Source organism: Oncorhynchus mykiss, chromosome 21, assembly GCF_057628025.1.
Source record: "Oncorhynchus mykiss isolate SJ-2025 chromosome 21, ASM5762802v1, whole genome shotgun sequence".
Taxonomy (NCBI): Eukaryota; Metazoa; Chordata; class Actinopteri; order Salmoniformes; family Salmonidae; genus Oncorhynchus; species Oncorhynchus mykiss.
Window position 1 is genome coordinate 56,952,501 of NC_143042.1, and position 19,354 is coordinate 56,971,854.

The following is a 19,354-nucleotide window of genomic DNA, read 5'->3' on the forward strand; positions in this document are numbered from 1 at the left end:
CCTCTAAGGTCAGCGGTATAACCAGCGTGTCCGTCTGCGTGTCATACCTCACCTGTAACCTCACCGTATCCCTGGTAATGACCTTTGACCCGAAATGCATGTACTTCACCTGGCCTTTCTCGAACGCGCACGGGAACTTCTTTGGGGTGAGTGTTCCCGGTATGACAGCGCGGTCATAGTCGAAGACCGTGACGTAGCAGGAGTCGCCTGGAAGGACTCTGGTCACCAGGTCACAGAGAGGATCCAGGTAGGCCCAACTCCCCCGGGGGACCTTCAGCCCTCTGTTGCCCAGGATGATGGACCCTGGCTGGGGTCGGGGGTCATGGTGGTAATGGTGCCAGTTGGTCCCTTCTACAGACGGAAAACAGAGATCCAGAATGAGAGAGATACAGAGATATATCAGAGGTTGCCGTTTCTGTTTGGCCGGTGTTGTTTGGTGTCGGTGTTGACGCCCAGGGCTGGACTCAGGATCCAGCTCTTCTCCTGCCGTTGTTGTAGCCATAGTGTTCGCTTTCTCTCTGTCTGTCAGGACTGTGGCTGCTGGAGGCCCTTTATATACCGAGACCCTCCTCTGAGACCCTCCTCTGCCTCCCTTTCCCAAACCCACTCCTCATATCTCGCTCTTTTACAGACCCTTCTCTCTCCCTCCAACCCTCTCTCCATGCAGACTTTTTTCTCACACCCCTCCCTCACTCTACAAACATTTACCGAGGGGGGCGGAAGGCACTCCAAAGTCACTCCCACCAAACTGAGTAAAACCCCCTTAGAACAAATACCTCTCCAGACATTACCTCTCCACACATTACCTCTCATCACATTACCTCTCCACAGATTACCTCTCCACAGATTACCTCTCCACACATGACCTCTCCACACATTACCTCTCCACACATTACCTCTCTACACATGACCTCTCTACACATGACCTCTCCACAGATTACCTCTCTACACATTATCTCTCCACACATTACCTCTCCACAGATTACCTCTAGACACGTTACCTCTCCACAGATTACCTCTCCACACATTACCTCTCCACAGATTACCTCTCCACACATTACCTCTCCACACATTACCTCTCCACACATTATCTCTCCACACATTACCTCTCCACAGATTACCTCTAGACACGTTACCTCTCCACAGATTACCTCTCCACACATTACCTTTCCACAGATTACCTCTCCACACATTACCTCTCCACACATTACCTCTCCACACATTACCTCTCCACACATGACCTCTCCACACATGACCTCTCCACACATTACCTCTCCACAGATTACCTCTCCACACATTACCTCTCCACACATTACCTCTCCACAGATTACCTCTCCACAGATTGCCTCTCCACATATTACCTCTCTACACATTACCTCTCCACAGATGACCTCTCCACAGATTACCTCTCCACACATTACCTCTCCACACATTACCTCTCCACACATTTACTCTCCACACATTACCTCTCCACACATTACCTCTCCACAGATTACCTCTCCACACATTACCTCTCCACACATTTACTCTCCACACATTACCTCTCCACAGATTACCTCTCCACACATTACCTATCCACACATTACCTCTCCACAGATTACCTCTCCACACATTACCTCTCCACAGAATACCTCTCCACACATTATCTCTCCACACATTACCTCTCCACAGATTACCTCTCCACACATTACCTCTCCACAGATTACCTCTATACACGTTACCTCTCCACAGATTACCTCTCCACACATTACCTCTCCACACATTCCCTCTCCACAGATTACTTCTCCACAGATTACCTCTAGACACGTTACCTCTCCACAGATTACCTCTCCACACATTACCTCTCCACACATTCCCTCTCCACAGATTACTTCTCCACAGATTACCTCTAGACACGTTACCTCTCCACAGATTACCTCTCCACAGAGTACCTCTCCACAGATTACCTCTCCACAGATTACCTCTCCACACATTACTTCTCCACAGATTACCTCTAGACACGTTACCTCTCCACAGATTACCTCTCCACACATTACCTCTCCACACATTACCTCTCCACAGATTACCTCTCTACACATTACCTCTCCACACATTACCTCTCCACAGATTACCTCTAGACACGTTACCTCTCCACAGATTACCTCTCCACACATTACCTCTAGACACGTTACCTCTCCACACATTACCTCTCCACAGATTACCTCTCCACACATTACCTCTCCACACATTACCTTTCCACACATTACCTTTCCACACACTACCTCTCCACAGATTACCTCTCCACACATGACCTCTCCACACATTACCTCTCCACACATTACCTCTCTACACATTACCTCTCCACACATTACCTTTCCACACATTACCTCTCCACAGATTATCTCTCCACACATTACCTCTCCACACATTACCTCTCCACAGATTATCTCTCTACACATTACCTCTCCACACACTACCTCTCCACACATTACCTCTCCACACATGACCTCTCCACACATTACCTCTCCACACATTACCTCTCCACACATTACCTCTCCACACATTACCTCTCCACACATTACCTTTCCACACATTACCTTTCCACACACTACCTCTCCACACATTACCTCTCCACACATTACCTCTCCACACATGACCTCTCCACACATTACCTCTCCACACATGAGCTCTCCACACATTACCTCTCCACACATGACCTCTCCACACATTACCTCTCCACACATTACCTCTCCACACATGACCTCTCCACACATGACCTCTCCACACATGACCTCTCCACACATTACCTCTCCACACATGACCTCTCCACACATGACCTCTCCACACATTACCTCTCCACGAATTACCTCTCCACACATTACCTCTCTACACATTACCTCTCCACACATTACCTCTCCACACATTACCCAAACACATTACATCAAGACACAACGCCTAGAATTCTGTAAAGTATGTTTTATTCCAAAAACAATCACCGTGTGACTTGGCATCATCTCCTGCGATTATTATCATGCGCAAAACATTATTCAAATGAATAACAAAAAAACAATAAACATTAGTTTTTATCTTGAAATACTAAAAAAACATACGGAATGAAAAACGTAAAAAATATAAAAAATTGGGAAGTAAAAGTTATTTGAAGCTTTTTACATTAATCTCTAAATCAACCACAACAGAACATTACCATTTCACAACACTGTATGTGTCTTCTATATATCCAGGTTGACTTCAATGAAGACGTCACCTGAACCTACAGGGTCAAAGGTCAGGCCTGGAGGCTCAGGGGTCATCCCCATGGCAACGTTGTTGTTGTTCCCATTCTGCTCCCCGTTGTCCGATTTGTCCGACTGCTTGTCACTCAGGTCCAGGTCCAGGCTAAAGCCCACCCTCTTTAAGGGCGGAGTCAGAGTGATCGCACAGTCACAGAAGTTGTCGAAGCTGTCGCCATCACCATCACTATCACCATGACCCTGCTTCTCTCCTTTTGTTAGAGAGAGATGAGAGAGAAAAAGGAGTGAGAGCGAGAGAGAGAGGAGAGAGAGAGAGAGGGGAGGATGAGAGACAGAGAGAGAGAGAGGGGAGGATGAGAGAGAGCGATATCGATCTTACTCACGTTTTTACTTTTTATCAGGATAGGTTTGACTGAATATTGTCCATCCTACCTCCTCCCCAAAGGACCTCTTAGGAAGAGAGAGAGAGAGAGAGAGACAGAGAGACAGAGATACAGAGAGACAGAGAGAGAGAGACAGAGACAGAGAGAGACAGAGAGAGACAGAGAGAGACAGAGAGACAGAGAGACAGAGAGAGAGAGAGAGACAGAGAGAGACAGAGAGACAGAGAGACAGAGAGACAGAGAGAGAGAGAGAGACAGAGAGAGACAGAGAGACAGACAGAGAGAGAGAGAGACAGAGAGAGAGAGACAGAGAGACAGAGAGACAGAGAGACAGAGAGACAGACAGACAGAGAGACAGAGAGACAGAGAGACAGACAGAGAGAGAGACAGAGAGTAATCTATCCTTACCGTTCTCTCCAGTGGACCCCGCCTCCCCAGCTGAGCCATTGGCTACAGGGCTCATAGCCTGGTGGTCATCACCACCACCCTCTATCACGTACTCAAAACCTCCAGCTTTCTCTGGAAACACAATACAACACACACTTACAGCAGAGCCATCATCAACACACACTTACAGCAGAGCCATCATCAACACACACTTACAGCAGAGCCATCATCAACACACACTTACAGCAGAGCCATCATCAACACACACTTACAGCAGAGCCATCATCAACACACACTTACAGCAGAGCCATCATCAACACACACTTACAGCAGAGCCATCATCAACACACACTTACAGCAGAGCCATCATCAACACACACTTACAGCAGAGCCATCATCGACACACACTTACAGCAGAGCCATCATCAACACACACTTACAGCAGAGCCATCATCGACACACACTTACAGCAGAGCCATCATCAACACACACTTACAGCAGAGCCATCATCAACACACACTTACAGCAGAGCCATCATCAACACACACTTACAGCAGAGCCATCATCAACACACACTTACAGCAGAGCCATCATCAACACACACTTACAGCAGAGCCATCATCAACACACACTTACAGCAGAGCCATCATCAACACACACTTACAGCAGAGCCATCATCAACACACACTTACAGCAGAGCCATCATCAAATTCAAAAATAGACAGACAGACAGGTAAGTCACCATGGTTACCATTGGGTTCGAAGGTTCCGGCTTGTTCCATGCAGGTGAGTGGGGTGTCGTGGTCGTATCCCGCAAGGTGCAGGTCAAACGAATACTTCTGTTGGAGAAATATAAACAAATAACAAAAGAGTTTAATAGGGTTTTCTGACCATGATTTTCCCAGACATACATTCTAGCAGTATAGTAACAAGATCGCAAGTACTTGTTGTTAAATGCCTCACCCTTGACTTCTTCCTCAGGATATAGAGAACCACCACCAGACACACAATGACTAACAATATGAGAATCAGGATTACATAGCCTACAGGAGAGAGAGATGGGGGAGGGAGAGAGAGGGGGGGAGGGAGGGAGGGAGGGAGGGGGAGAGGGGGAGAGAGAGAGAGAGGAGGGAGGGAGGGAGGGAGGGAGGGAGGGAGGGAGGGAGGGAGGGAGGGAGGGAGGGAGGGAGGGAAGGAAGGAAGGAAGGAGGGAGGGAGGGAGGGAGGGAGAGAGAGAGAGAGAGAGAGAGGGGGGGAGGGAGGGAGGGAGGGAGGGAGAGAGAGAGAGAGAGAGAGAGAGAGAGAGAGAGAGAGAGAGAGGGAGGGAGGGAGGGAGGGAGGGAGGGAGGGTAAATAGTGTTGCAGTTCATTCCAATTTCAAATAAGCGTAAAAATGTATAAACATTTACAGTACCAGTCAGAAGTTTGGACACTCCTACCAGCTTCATTAGGTAGTCACCTGGAATGCACTCCTACTCCAGGAGTTTTTCTTTATTTTTACTATTTTCTACATTGTAGACATCAACACTATGAAATAACACATGTGGAATCATGTAGTAACCAAAAAATTATTCAAAATAGCCACCCTTTGCATGATGACAGCTTTGCACACTCTTGGTCTTCTCTCAACCAGCTTCATTAGGTAGTCACCTGGAATGCATTTCAATTAACAGGTGTGCCTTGTTAAAAGTTAATTTGTGGAATTTCTTTCCTTCTTAATGCGTTTGAGCCAATCAGTTCTGTTGTGACAAGGTAGGGGTGTGTACAGAAGATAGCCCTACTTGGTAAAATACCAAGTCCATATTATGGCAAGAACAGCTCAAATAAGCAAAGAGAAACGACAGTCCATCATTACTTTAAGACATGAAGGTCAGTCAATACGGAACATTTCAAGAACTTTGAAAGTTTCTTCAAGTGCAGTCGCAAAAACCATCATGTGCTATGATGAAACTGGCTCTCATGAGGACCGCCACAGGAAAGGAAGACCCAGAGTTACCTCTGCTGCAGAGGATAAGTTCATTAGAGTTACCAGCCTCAGATTGCAATCCAAATAAATGCTTCACAGAGTTCAAGTAACAGACACATCTCAACATCAACTGTTCAGAGGAGACTGTGTGAATCAGGTCTTCATGGTCGAATTGCTGCAAAGAAACCACAACTAAAAGACACCAATAAGAAGAAGAGATTTGCTTGGGCAGAAACACGAGCAATGGACATTAGATTGGTGGAAATCTGAGATCTTTGAGTCCTAATGAGACCTAATTTGAGATTTTTGGCTCTAACCGTCGTGTCTTTGTGAGACGCAGAGTAGGTGAACGGATGATCTCTGCATGTGTAGTTCCCACCGTGAAGCATGGAAGAGGAGGTGTAATGGTGTAGGGGTGCTTTGCTGGTGACACTGTCTGTGATTTATTTATAATTCAAGGCACACTTAACCAGCATGACTACCACAACATTCTGCAGTGATACACCATGCCATCTGGTTTGTGCTTAGTGTGGCTATCATTTGTTTTTCAACAGGACAATGACCCAACACAACCTCCAGGCTGTGTAAGGGCTATTTGACCAATAAGTGTGATGGAGTGCTGCATCAGATGACCTGGCCTCCACAATCACCCGACCTCAACCCAACTGAGAAGGTTTGGGATGAGTTGGACTGCAGAGTGAAGGAAAAGCAGCCAACAAGTGCTCAGCATATGTGGAAACTCCTTCAAGATTGTTGGAAAAGCATGCCAGGTGAAGCTGGTTGAGAGAATGCCAAGAGTGCGCAAAGCTGTCATCAAGGCAAAGAGTGGCTACTTTGAAAAATCAAAAATCTCAAATATATTTTCATTTGTTTAACACTTTTTTTGGTACATGATTCCATAGTTTTGATGTCTTATTATATTACAAAGTATAAAATAGTAACAAATTAAGAAAAACCCTTGAATGAGTAGGTGTGACTGGTACATTGATCATATTGATGGTACCTGCTGTGGCACTGCCTCCTCTAGTAGATTCTATCAGCACTGAAACAACATCAAACGTCAACCATCAACATCAACATCAAACACAGAAACACTCATATAAGCCAGAGGGGGTGTGGTATATGGCCAATATACCACGGCTAAGGGCTGTTCTTAGGCCCGACGCCACGCCTGGATACAGCCCCTTAGCCGTGGTATATTGGCCGTATACCACAAACCCCCCGAGGAGCCTTATTGATATTATAAACTGGTTACCAACCTAATTAGAGCAGTAAAAATAAATGTTTTGTCATACCCGTGGTATACGGTCTGATATACCAAGGCTGTCAGCCAATCAGCATTCAGGGCTCGAACCACCCAGTTTATATCCATTAAATGGCAATATATCATATATATATATATCTACAGTGGGGCAAAAAAGTATTTAGTCAGCCACCAATTGTGCAAGTTCTCCCACTTAAAAAAGATGAGAGAGGCCTGTAATTTTCATCATAGGTACACTTCAACTATGACAGACAAAATGAGAAGAAAAATCCAGAAAATCACATTGTAGGATTTTTTATTAATTAATTTGCAAATTATGGTGGAAAATAAGTATTTGGTCACCTACAAACAAGCAAGATTTCTGGCTCTCACAGACCTGTAACTTCTTCTTTAAGAGGCTCCTCTGTCCTCCACTCGTTACCTGTATTAATGGCACCTGTTTGAACTTGTTATCAGTATAAAAGACACCTGTCCACAACCTCAAACAGTCAAACTCCAAACTCCACTATGGCCAAGACCAAAGAGCTGTCAAAGGACACCAGAAACAAAATTGTAGACCTGCACCAGGCTAGGAAGACTGAATCTGCAATAGGTAAGCAGCTTGGTTTGAAGAAATCAACTGTGGGAGCATTTATTAGGAAATGGAAGACATACAAGACCACTGATAATCTCCCTCGATCTGGGGTTCCACGCAAGATCTCACCCCGTGGGGTCAAAATGATCACAAGAACGGTGAGCAAAAATCCCAGAACCACACGGGGGAACCTAGTGAATGACCTGCAGAGAGCTGGGACCAAAGTAACAAAGCCTACCATCAGTAACACACTACGCCGCCAGGGACTCAAATCCTGCAGTGCCAGACGTGTCCCCCTGCTTAAGCCAGCACATGTCCAGGCCTGTCTGAAGTTTGCTAGAGAGCATTTGGATGATCCAGAAGAAGATTGAGAGAATGTCATATGGTCAGATGAAACCAAAATAGAACTTTTTGGTAAAAACTTAACTTGTCGTGTTTGGAGGACAAAGAATGCTGAGTTGCATCCAAAGAACACCATACCTACTGTGAATCATGGGGGGGGAAACATCATGCTTTGGGGCTGTTTTTCTGCAAAGGGACCAGGACGACTGATCCGTGTAAAGGAAAGAATGAATGGGGCCATGTATCGTAAGATTTTGAGTGAAAACCTCCTTCCATCAGCAAGGGCATTGAAGATGAAACGTGGCTGGGTCTTTCAGCATGACAATGATCCCAAACACACCGCCCGGGCAACGAAGGAGTGGCTTCGTAAGAAGCATTTCAAGGTCCTGGAGTGGCCTAGCCATTCTCCAGATCTCAACCCCATAGAAAATCTTTGGAGGGAGTTGAAAGTCCGTGTTGCCCAGCAACAGCCCCAAAACATCACTGCTCTAGAGGAGATCTGCATGGAGGAATTGGCCAAAATACCAGCAACAGTGTGTGAAAACCTTGTGAAGACTTACAGAAAACGTTTGGCCTCTGTCATTGCCAACAAAGGGTATATAACAAAGTATTGAGATAAACTTTTGTTATTGACCATCCACCATAATTTGCAAATAAATTCATTAAAAATCCTACAATGTGATTTTCTGGAGAAAAAAATTTAATTTTGTCTGTCATAGTTGAAGTGTACCTATGATGAAAATTACAGGCCTTTCTCATCTTTTTAAGTGGGAGAACTTGCACAATTGGTGGCTGACTAAATACTTTTTTGCCCCACTGTATACAGTGCCTTGCGAAAGTATTCGGCCCCCTTGAACTTTGCGACCTTTTGCCACATTTCAGGCTTCAAACATAAAGATATAAAACTGTATTTTTTTGTGAAGAATCAACAACAAGTGGGACACAATCATGAAGTGGAACGACATTTATTGGATATTTCTAACTTTTTTAACAAATCAAAAACTGAAAAATTGGGCGTGTATATATATATATATTCAGAAAGTTTCACATGTAAGTTTACATTTTTTTAAATAAATTAGCAAAAAGTCAAAAAAACTGTTTTTGCTTTGTAATTATTGGCTATTTCGTGTAGATTGATAATGTAATTTTGTTATTTTTCAAAAAGGGACCCAAGTTTAGAAAACACGTCTAACGGCCTAGTGGTCTGTCTTTCCTGTGGCAGATGGGAGCCAGCTAGCTCAGTGTGTGTGAGCTCAGGCGTAACGGCTGTGGTTACATGCACAGGAAGACTGACATGCAGCTAGCTAGCTACAGGACTCTCGGCCCAACCTCACGCACGCGGGCACACACACACACACACACACACACACACACACACACACACACACACACACACACACACACACACACACACACACACCACAAACATACACACACAGACACACACACACACACACACACACACACACACACACACACACAGACACACAGACACACACACACAAATTGTCCGTTACGTTACCCGGTGATGATGTCGTTATGGTATTCTTCTCATCCACTTCCTCAGATTCCTCAGATTGGCTGGTGGTCGCCTCCGACGACATCGTTTCCATGGCAAACGTTGTCACGTCGTCCAACAAGGTTCCAATATCCCCATCTCCGTTCTGGTCTTGGGATTGGTTGCCATCTCTACCGACGGTGATGTTGTTGGTAAGGTTAGCGTCACGGTTGTCTGGCTGGACCAGGGTAGTAACTGTAGGACTGTTCTGATTGGCTGAGGGGGTATGAGCAGGAGGGGTAGTAAGGGTGGTAGTAAGGGTGGCAGTAAGGGTGGTAGTAAGGGTGGTAGTGGGGATGATAGTAAGGGTGGTAGCGGGGATGGGGTCATCCTTGTTGGGCCCTGTTTTTTCGTCTGCTTTGACTATGTGGAGGATCAGAACCACACCTAGAAGAGAGGAAAACATTCATTCTCACAAATACCGACTAAACACACCCACGACATGATCAAAAGTCTTGTGTGTGTGTGTGTGTTCATCTATTAGTTACAAAAGTATGTGGACACCTGCTTGTTGAACATCTCATTCCAAAATCATGGGCATTAATATGGAGTTGGTCCCCTCTTTGATGCTATAACAGTCTCCACTCTTCTGGGAAGGCTTTCCTCTAGATGTTGGAACATTGCTGCTATAACAGCCTCCACTCTTCTGGGAAGGCTTTCCTCTAGATGTTGGAACATTGCTGCTATAACAGCCTCCACTCTTCTGGGAAGGCTTTCCACTAGATGTAGGAACATTGCTGTGGGGACTTGCTTCCATTCAGCCACAAGAGCATTAGTGAGGTAGGGCACTGATGTTGGGCGATTAGGCCTGGCTCGCAGTCGGTGTTCCAGTTCATCCCAAAGGTGTTCGATGGGGTTGAGGTCAGGGCTCTGTGCAGGCCTGTCAAGTTCTTCCACACCGATCTCGACAAACCATTTCTGTATGTTCCTCACTTTGTGCACGGGGGCATTGTCATGCTGAAACAGGAAAGGGCCTTCCCCAAACTGTTGCCACAAAGTTGAGAGCACAGAATAGTCTAGAATGTCATTGTGTGCTGTAGTGTTAAGATTTCCCATCACTGGAACTAAGGGGCCTGAACCATGAAAAACAGCCCCAGACCATTATTCCACCTCCACCAAACTTTACAGTTTGACACGACGCATTCGGGCAGGCAGGTTCTCCTGGCATCCGCCAAACCCAGATTCATCTGTAGGCCAGATGGTGAAGCGTTTCCACTCCTCCTGAGTCCAATGGCGGCGAGCTTTACACCACTCCAGCCGACGCTTGGCATTGCGAATGGTGATCTTAGGCTTGTGTGCGGCTGCTCAGCCATGGAAACCCATTTCATGAAGCTCCCGACTAACAGTTCTTGTGCTGACGTTGCTTCCAGAGTCAGTATGGAACTTGGTAGTGAGTGTTGCAACTGAGGACAAATTATTTTTACCACCTAAGCGGTTCAGCCCTCAGCAGACCTGTTCTGTGAGCTTGTGTGGCCTACCACTTCGTGGCTGAGCCGTTGTTGCTCCTAGACATTTCCACTTCACAATAACAGCACTTACAGTTGACCGGGGCAGCTCTAGCAGGGCAGACATTTGACAAACTGACTTGTTGGAAAGGTGGCATCCTATGACGGTGCCACGTTGAAAGTCACTGAGCTCTTCAGTAAGGCCCATTCTACTGCCAATGTTTGTCTATGGAGATTGCATGGCGGCGTGCTCAATTTTATACACCTGTCAGCAACGGGTGTGGCTAAAATAGCCAAATCCACTCATTTGAAGGGGTGTCCACATACTTTTGTATATATAGCGTATTAGGCAACATTAACTGAAGGGTATGGAAGGAGAGTGATAACAGAGAGAGAGAGATAACAGAGAGTGAGAGTGATAACAGAGAGAGAGAGATAACAGAGAGTGAGAGTGATAACAGAGAGAGAGAGAGAGTGATAACAGAGAGAGAAAGGTGCTGTTGAACCATAAACAACTGATAAACTCACCCAGGATATAAAGGGGAATGAAGATCGATGCCATGTTGTTGATTTATCAATAGTTCCGTCTGCATCTGAAGGGTTGAGGTAGGTCCGTCACACGTGAAAACAAGAAAGTCTTTTTTCTCTTCTTCAGTGTCTCTCTGACAGGAACTGAGTCACAGACCACAAACAGCTGGGCTGTCTCTCAACCGTGTAAAAGTGACTTCCTCCCCTCGTCTCCTCTCCTTCCTCTGCACTGAATCCTCCTGACTCAGAATCAACGTGCTGAAAACAATATATTTTACAGGATGCTTGCAAATGTATGGTTTCATCTGCCCAGTGGGTTCATAAAGGAGAGAAATTAGAGGAGAAGAGAGGAGATGAAAAGAGGAAATGAGGAAAGGAGATGAGGAGATGAAGCTGCTTCAGACTATTGAGATGCAGCCCTGGACCTCTGACAGGATGCTGAGCACTCTGACACTCTCTCTCTCTCTCTCTCTGACACTCTCTCTCTCTCTCTCTCTCTCTGACACTCTCTCTCTCTCTGACACTCACTCTCTCTCTCTCTGACACTCACTCTCTCTCTCTGACACTCTCTCTCTCTCTGACACTCTCTCTCTCTCTGACACTCTCTCTCTGTCACTCTCTCTCTCTGACACTCACTCTCTCTCTGTCACTCTCTCTCTCTGACACTCTCTGACACTCTCTCTCTCTGTCACTCTCTCTGTCACTCTCTGTCACTCTCTCTGTCTATCTCTCTGTCATTCTCTCTCTCTGTCTATCTCTCTCTCTGTCTCTTTCTCTCTCTCTTGCTCTCTCTCTCTGTCACTCTCGCTCTCTTGCTCTCTATCTCTCTCGCTGTCGCTGTCACTCTCTCTCTCTTGCTCTCAATCAAAATTCAATTCAAGGGGCTTTATTGATATAGGAAACATATGTTAACATTGCCAAAGCAAGTGAGGTAGATAATATACAAAAGTGAAATAAACAATAAAAATTAACAGTAAACATTACAAATACAGAAGTTTCAAAACAATAAAGACATTACAAATGTCATATTATGTCTATATACAGTGTTGTAACGATGTGCAAATAGTTCAAGTACAAAAGGGAAAATAAATCAACATAAATATGGGTTGTATTTACAATGGTGTTTGTTCTTCACTGCAGCAAGGTCAACACCTTTTCTTGTGGCAACAGGTCACACATCTTGCTGCTGTGATGGAACACTGTGGTATTTCACCCAGTAGATATGAGAGTTTATCAGAATTGGGTTTGTTTTCTAATTCTTTGTGGATCTGTGTAATCTGAGGGAAATATGTCTCTCTCTGTCACTCTCTCTCCCTGTCACTCTCTCTCTCTCTCTCTGTCACTCTCCCTCTCTCTGTCACTCTCTCTCCCTGTCACTCTCCCTCTCTCTGTCACTCTCTCTCTCCCTGTCACTCTCTCTCTCTCCCCCACTCTGTAACCCCCTTTTAAAACCCTAAGAGCCCTATTCCCTATATAGTGCACTACTTTAGACCAGGGCCCTATAGAACCCTATTCCCTATATAGTGCACTACTTTAGACCAGAGCCCTATGGCACCCTATTCCCTATATAGTGCACTACTTTAGACCAGAGCCCTATTCCCTATATAGTGCACTACTTTAGACCAGAGCCCTATGGCACCCTATTCCCTATATAGTGCACTACTTTAGACCAGAGCCCTATTCCCTATATAGTGCACTACTTTAGACCAGGGCCCTATAGAACCCTATTCCCTATATAGTGCACTACTTTAGACCAGAGCCCTATAGAACCCTATTCCCTATATAGAGCACTACTTTAGACCAGGGCCCTATAGAACCCTATTCCCTATATAGTGCACTACTTTAGACCAGAGCCCTATAGAACCCTATTCCCTATATAGAGCACTACTTTAGACCAGGGCCCATAGTGAATAGAGTGCCAACTGAGACGCAGGCAGAGACCGGAATGCCTTGCAACCAAAACCCCTGCACTGGTCACTATAACTCCTGCTATACCCACCTACCCTAACCCCAACCCAAACCCTAACCAAAACCCCTGCACTGGTCACTATAACTCCTGCTATACCCACCAATTCCAATACTGTCCACACCATTCACACACTTACTGGGCCTTCGGAAAGTATTCAGACCCCTTGACCTTTCCACATTTTGTCACGTTTCAGCCTTATTCTAAAATGGATGAAATCGTTTTTCCCCCTCATCAATCTACACACCATAACCCATAATGACATCACAATACCCCATAATGACACCACAATATCCCATAATGACGAAGCAAAAACTGTTTTTAGACAATTTTACTAGTTTATAAAAAACATAATACATAAGTATTCAGACCCTTTACTCAGTACTTTGTTGAAACACCTTTGGCAGTGATTACAGCCTCCAGTCTTCTTGGGTATGACGCTACAAACTTGGCACACCTGTCGGGTTCAAGTCTGGGTTCTGGCTGGGCCACTCAAGGACATTCAGAGACTTGTCCCAAAGCCACTCCTGCTTTGTCTTGTCTGTGTGCTTAGGGTCGTTGTCCTGTTGGAAGGTGAACCTTTGCCCCAGTCTGAGGTCCCGAGCGCTCTGGAGCAGGTTTCCATCAACGATCTCTCTGTACTTTGCTGCGTTCATCTTTCCGTCTATCCTGACTAGTCTCCCAGTCCCTGTCGCTGAATAACATCCCCACAGCATGATGCTGCCACCACCATGCTTCACCGTAGGGATGGTGCCAGGTTTCCTCCAGACGTGACACTTGGCATTCAGGCCGAAGAGTTCAATCTTGGTTTCATCAGACCAGAGAATCTTGTTTCTCATGGTCTGAGAGTCCTCTAGATGCCTTTTGGCAAACTCCAAGAGGGCTGTCATGTGCCTTTTACTGAGGAGTGGCTTCCGTCTTGCCACTCTACCATAAAGGCCTGATTGGTGGAGTGCTGCAGAGATGGTTTTCTGTAAGGTTCTCCCATCTCCACAGAGGAACTCTGGAGCTCTGTCAGAGTGACCATCTTGGTCACCTCCCTGACCAAGGCCATTCTCCCCCGATTGCTCAGTTTGGCCGGGCGGAAAGATCTAGGAATAGTCTTGGTGGTTCCAAACATCTTCCATTTAAGAATGATGGAGGCCACTGTGTTCATGGGGACCTTCAAATCAAATCAAATGTATTTATATAGCCCTTCGTACATCAGCTGATATCTCAAAGTGCTGTACAGAAACCCAGCCTAAAACCCCAAACAGCAAGCAATGCAGGTGTAGAAGCACGGTGGCTAGGAAAAACTATCTAGAAAGGCCAAAACCTAGGAAGAAACCTAGAGAGGAACCAGGCTCTGAGGGGTGGCCAGTCCTCTTCTGGCTGTGCTGGGTGGAGATTATAACAGAACATGGTCAAGATGTTCAAATGTTCATAAATGACCAGCATGGTCGAATAATAATAAGGCAGAACAGTTGAAACTGGAGCAGCAGCACAGTCAGGTGGACTGGGGACAGCAAGGAGTCATCATGTCAGGTAGTCCTGGGGCATGGTCCTAGGGCTCAGGTCCTCCGAGAGAGAGAAAGAAAGAGAGAAGGAGAGAATTAGAGAACGCACACTTAGATTCACACAGGACACTGGATAGGACAGGAGAAGTACTCCAGATATAACAAACTGACCCTAGTCCCCCGACACATAAACTACTGTAGCATAAATACCTTCAATGCAGCATAAATGTTTTCGTAACCAGTTTGGCCGGGCGGCCACTCTACCATAAAGGCCTGATTGGTGGAGTGCTGCAGAGATGGGAGAACCTTCCAGAAGGACAACCATGTTCACAGAAACTCTGGAGAGTAAGCATCAGGTTCTTGATCACCTACCTGACCAAGGACCTTCTCCCCCGATTGCTCAGTTTGGCCGGGCGGCCAGCTCTAGGAAGAGTCTTGGTGGTTCCAAACATCTTCAATTTAAGAATGATGGAGGCCACTGTGTTCTTGTGGACCTTCAATGCTGCAGAAATGTTTTGTCACCCTTCCCCAGATCTGTGCCTCGACACAATCCTGTCTCGGAGCTCTACGGACAATTCCTTCAACCTCATGGCTTGGTTTTTGCTCTGACATGCACTGTCAACTGTGGGACCTTTATATAGACAGGTGTGTGCCTTTCCTAATCATCTCCAATCAGTTGAATTTACCACAGGTGGAGCTCATGTAAATAAGGTATTTCTGTTTTTATTTTTAACCCTAAATTTGCTAAATTGGATTTGATTTGTGCCATAAACAAGAAACATGGGTTTTCTAACACACAGTAAGTTATATTACCTTACTACGATGTCTTGGTCTTTCTGGTTGTTTTAACTGGTCGCATTGTTGAAATAAATATTAAATTGCTGCATGTTTAGCTACTTCGAATCTCCTCTCTCCATGTCAATGTCACAGTGTTGCTTCCTTCCCTCTCCTCGCCCCTACCTGGGCTCGAACCAGGGACCCTCTGCACACATCAACAACTGCCTCCCACAAAGCATTGTTACCTATTGCTCCACAAAAGCCGCGCCTCTTGTAAAGCAAGGGAAACAACTACTCCAAGTCTCAGAGCGAGTGACGTCACCGATTGAAACGCTATTAGTGCACACCCCGCTAACTAGCTAGCCATATCACACTGGTTACACCAACACACCATCTTACCGGGGGTCTCCACTAACCATGCTAGATCAACACAACACACCATCTTACTATGGGTCGCCATTTGCCATGCTACTCCAACACAACACACGAGACAACAGAGGCTGTTTTGCTGTAGCTAGTCACTGCTCACCAAACTGACTCAGGTCATTGTACCACTCTGCTCAACACAGGATGATACCACACTGATTTGTCACACGTTGTTGGAGACTTAGATCACATTCTACAGCTGAGGTCTATAAATGTGGCACACTGTTTTGAGATGATTTTGATGTTAGTGGGTGCTGCCTTGTCATGCTTAACAAGATGTGACATTTACAATCATTTCTGAAATATAATTTAGCTACTCTATTCATTCAAAACGACCCATATGCCGTGACATTGTGTACGGCAATGCCGTGACCCGGATTCGAACCGGGGTTGCTGCGGCCACAACGCAGAGTACTAACCACTATACGATCACGGCGAGCTACCAGGGCTCACAGGAGCAAAGGGAGAGCAGGGGATTTTCATTCATGGTGACGTGTGTTATGGGTGTAAGATGGCACAGTGATGCCATCTGTTGGTAAATGTTCATTACTGCAACTCTTGTGTTTTACCGGGGTGCTTGAGATACCTGACCAACCTTATGGCAGACAGACAGACCAACATTTTGGTAGACAGACAGACCACCAACCTTATGGCAGACAGACACACCAACCTTATGGCAGACAGACACACCAACCTTATGGCAGACAGACACACCAACCTTAAGGCAGACAGAAACACCAACCTTATGGCAGACAGACAGACCAACCTTATGGCAGACAGACAGACCAACCTTATGGCAGACAGACAGACCACCAACCTTATGGCAGACAGACAGACCACCAACCTTATGGCAGACAGACACACCAACCTTATGGCAGACAGACACACTAACTTTATGGCAGACAGACACACCAACCTTATGGCAGACAGACACACCAACCTTATGGCAGACAGACACACCAACCTTAAGGCAGACAGACACACCAACCTTATGGCAGACAGACACACCAACCTTATGGCAGACAGACACACCAACCTTAAGGCTCTGTCTCGTCATTTAACATTCAAACAACGTGCACTAGTAGCACTATGCAAAAGAAGTATCCGATGACAGCAGTGTTGCCAACTTAGCGACTTAGCGACTTTATTTAGCGAGTATTTCAGACCCAACTAGCAACACATTTTCAAAGAAGCGATTAGCGACAAATCTAGCGACTTTTTTCTGGTGTTATTGGAGACTTTTGGAGACTGACGTGAAAGCACGTATCGTTCTTACTCTTCTCAACGAGCCAGTGGGTGCTGCCGTGGGCCCCATCCCCGTCCCATATCACTCACAGGCGGCCCAGTCCTCGCCCAGCAGTCCCTCCCAGCTGCAGTCAGAGCAGGAGATGTTCACCCCTCCGTGTCCAGACTGCAAATGAATCGCGCATGCGGGAAGCTGCAGCTGGCTGATCCCATACTGGTTTACATAAAAATAAAAATAAACTATTAACCTGAATTGGCTCCAGACTAGCCTTTTCGCATCTCTTGTCAAGTTAGTTAACTAGCTAGCTATGCTAATAGTCATGCAAAACCATTTGTGCCATAAACAAGAAACACAAACAAACCTATAAATTACACACATCTATAGATTACACACACCTATAGATTACACACACACCTATAGATTACACACACACCTATAGATTACACACACACACCTATAGATTACACAACACACATCTATAGATTACACACACCTATAGATTACACACACACCTATAGATTACACACACACACCTATAGATTACACACACACACACACACACCTATAGATTACACACACACCTATAGATTACACACAGACAACTATAGATTAAACACACACACACACACAAACCTATAGATTACACACACATCTATAGATTACACACACACCTATAAATTACACACACACACACACACACACACACACACACACACACACACACACACACACACACACACACACACACACCTATAGATTACACACATACCTATAGATCACACACACACACACACACACACACACACACACACACCTATAGATTACACACACACACCTATAGATTACACACAAACCTATAAATTACACACACACAAACACACACACACCTATAGATTACACACATACCTATAGATCACACACACACACACACACACACACACACACACACACACACACACACCTATAGATTACACACACACACCTATAGATTACACACACACACACCTATAGATTACACACACACACACACACACACACACACACACACACACCTATAGATTACACACACACCTATAGATTACACACACACACACACACCTATAGGTTACACACACACACCTATAGGTTACACACACACACGCACGCACGCACGCACGCACGCACACGCGCACACACACACACACACACACACACACACACACACACACACACACACACACACACACACACACTGGTGCAGACACACAACAGAAAACAAACACCCACGAAACACAGGTGGAAAAAGGCTACTTAAGTGTGATTCTCAATCAGAGACAACTAACGACACCTGCCTCTGATTGAGAACCATACCAGGCCAAACTCAAAACACAACATAGAAAAACGAACATAGACAACCCACCCAACTCATGCCCTGACCATACTAAAACGAAGACATAACAAAGGAAGTAAGGTCAGAACGTGACAACACACACCTATAGATTACACACACACACCTATAGATGACACACACACCTATAGATTACAAACACGCCTATAGATTACACACACACACACCTATAGATTACACACACACACACCTATAGATTACACACACACACCTATAGATGACACACACGCCTATAGATGACACACACGCCTATAGATTACACACAAACACGCCTATAGATTACACACACACACATACCTATAGATTACACACACACACATCTATAGATTACACACACACATCTATAGATTACACACACACACACCTATAGATTACACAC

General features: G+C 45.5%; 2 protein-coding genes and 1 non-coding gene across 4 annotated transcripts in view; all 3 read right to left on the reverse strand.

Annotated features, from left to right (window-relative positions):
• Window positions 1-502, reverse strand: part of LOC110500913 (FRAS1-related extracellular matrix protein 2) — a 52,457-nt gene extending 51,955 nt beyond the window's left edge. Inside the window, exons 1-2 of the mRNA XM_090213385.1 lie at window positions 451-502; window positions 1-351 (exon numbers count right to left, since the gene is read on the reverse strand). The exon at window positions 1-351 is cut by the window's left edge and continues 379 nt beyond it. Coding sequence (XP_090069511.1) covers window positions 1-351; window positions 451-502 — 403 coding nt within the window. The remainder of the gene's footprint in view (window positions 352-450) is intronic.
• Window positions 503-2,940: 2,438 nt separating this feature from the next.
• Window positions 2,941-12,153, reverse strand: LOC118936579 (uncharacterized). 2 transcript variants are annotated; one of them, XM_036958381.2, is made up of 7 exons: window positions 11,678-12,153; window positions 9,669-10,091; window positions 6,970-7,008; window positions 4,964-5,043; window positions 4,752-4,839; window positions 4,022-4,132; window positions 2,941-3,481 (listed from the first exon to the last, which is right to left on the reverse strand). In XM_036958381.2, exons 1-7 carry the CDS (start codon window positions 11,709-11,711, stop codon window positions 3,210-3,212), a joined length of 1,047 nt encoding a protein of 348 aa, XP_036814276.2. In that variant the 5' UTR covers window positions 11,712-12,153; the 3' UTR covers window positions 2,941-3,209. The 2 variants fall into 2 exon arrangements, with proteins under 2 accessions (XP_036814276.2, XP_036814277.2); XM_036958382.2 differs by lacking the exon at window positions 6,970-7,008.
• A 4,553-nt stretch (window positions 12,154-16,706) lies between these two features.
• On the reverse strand, window positions 16,707-16,778 carry trnah-gug (transfer RNA histidin (anticodon GUG)). The gene has a single exon. It is a non-coding gene; the product is annotated as a tRNA-His (tRNA).
• Window positions 16,779-19,354: the final 2,576 nt, after the last annotated feature.

Excerpts from the sequence above, each read along its gene's own strand:
- LOC118936579 (XM_036958381.2), bottom strand. The coding sequence starts at position 11,711 with ATGGCATCGATCTTCATTCCCCTTTATATCCTGG. Across the intron at positions 10,092-11,677 it reads CATTCCCCTTTATATCCTGG|GTGTGGTTCTGATCCTCCAC; the intron begins GTGAGTTTATCA and ends CCTCTCTTCTAG. Across the intron at positions 5,044-6,969 it reads AGGAGGCAGTGCCACAGCAG|GCTATGTAATCCTGATTCTC; the intron begins GTACCATCAATA and ends TCTCTCCTGTAG.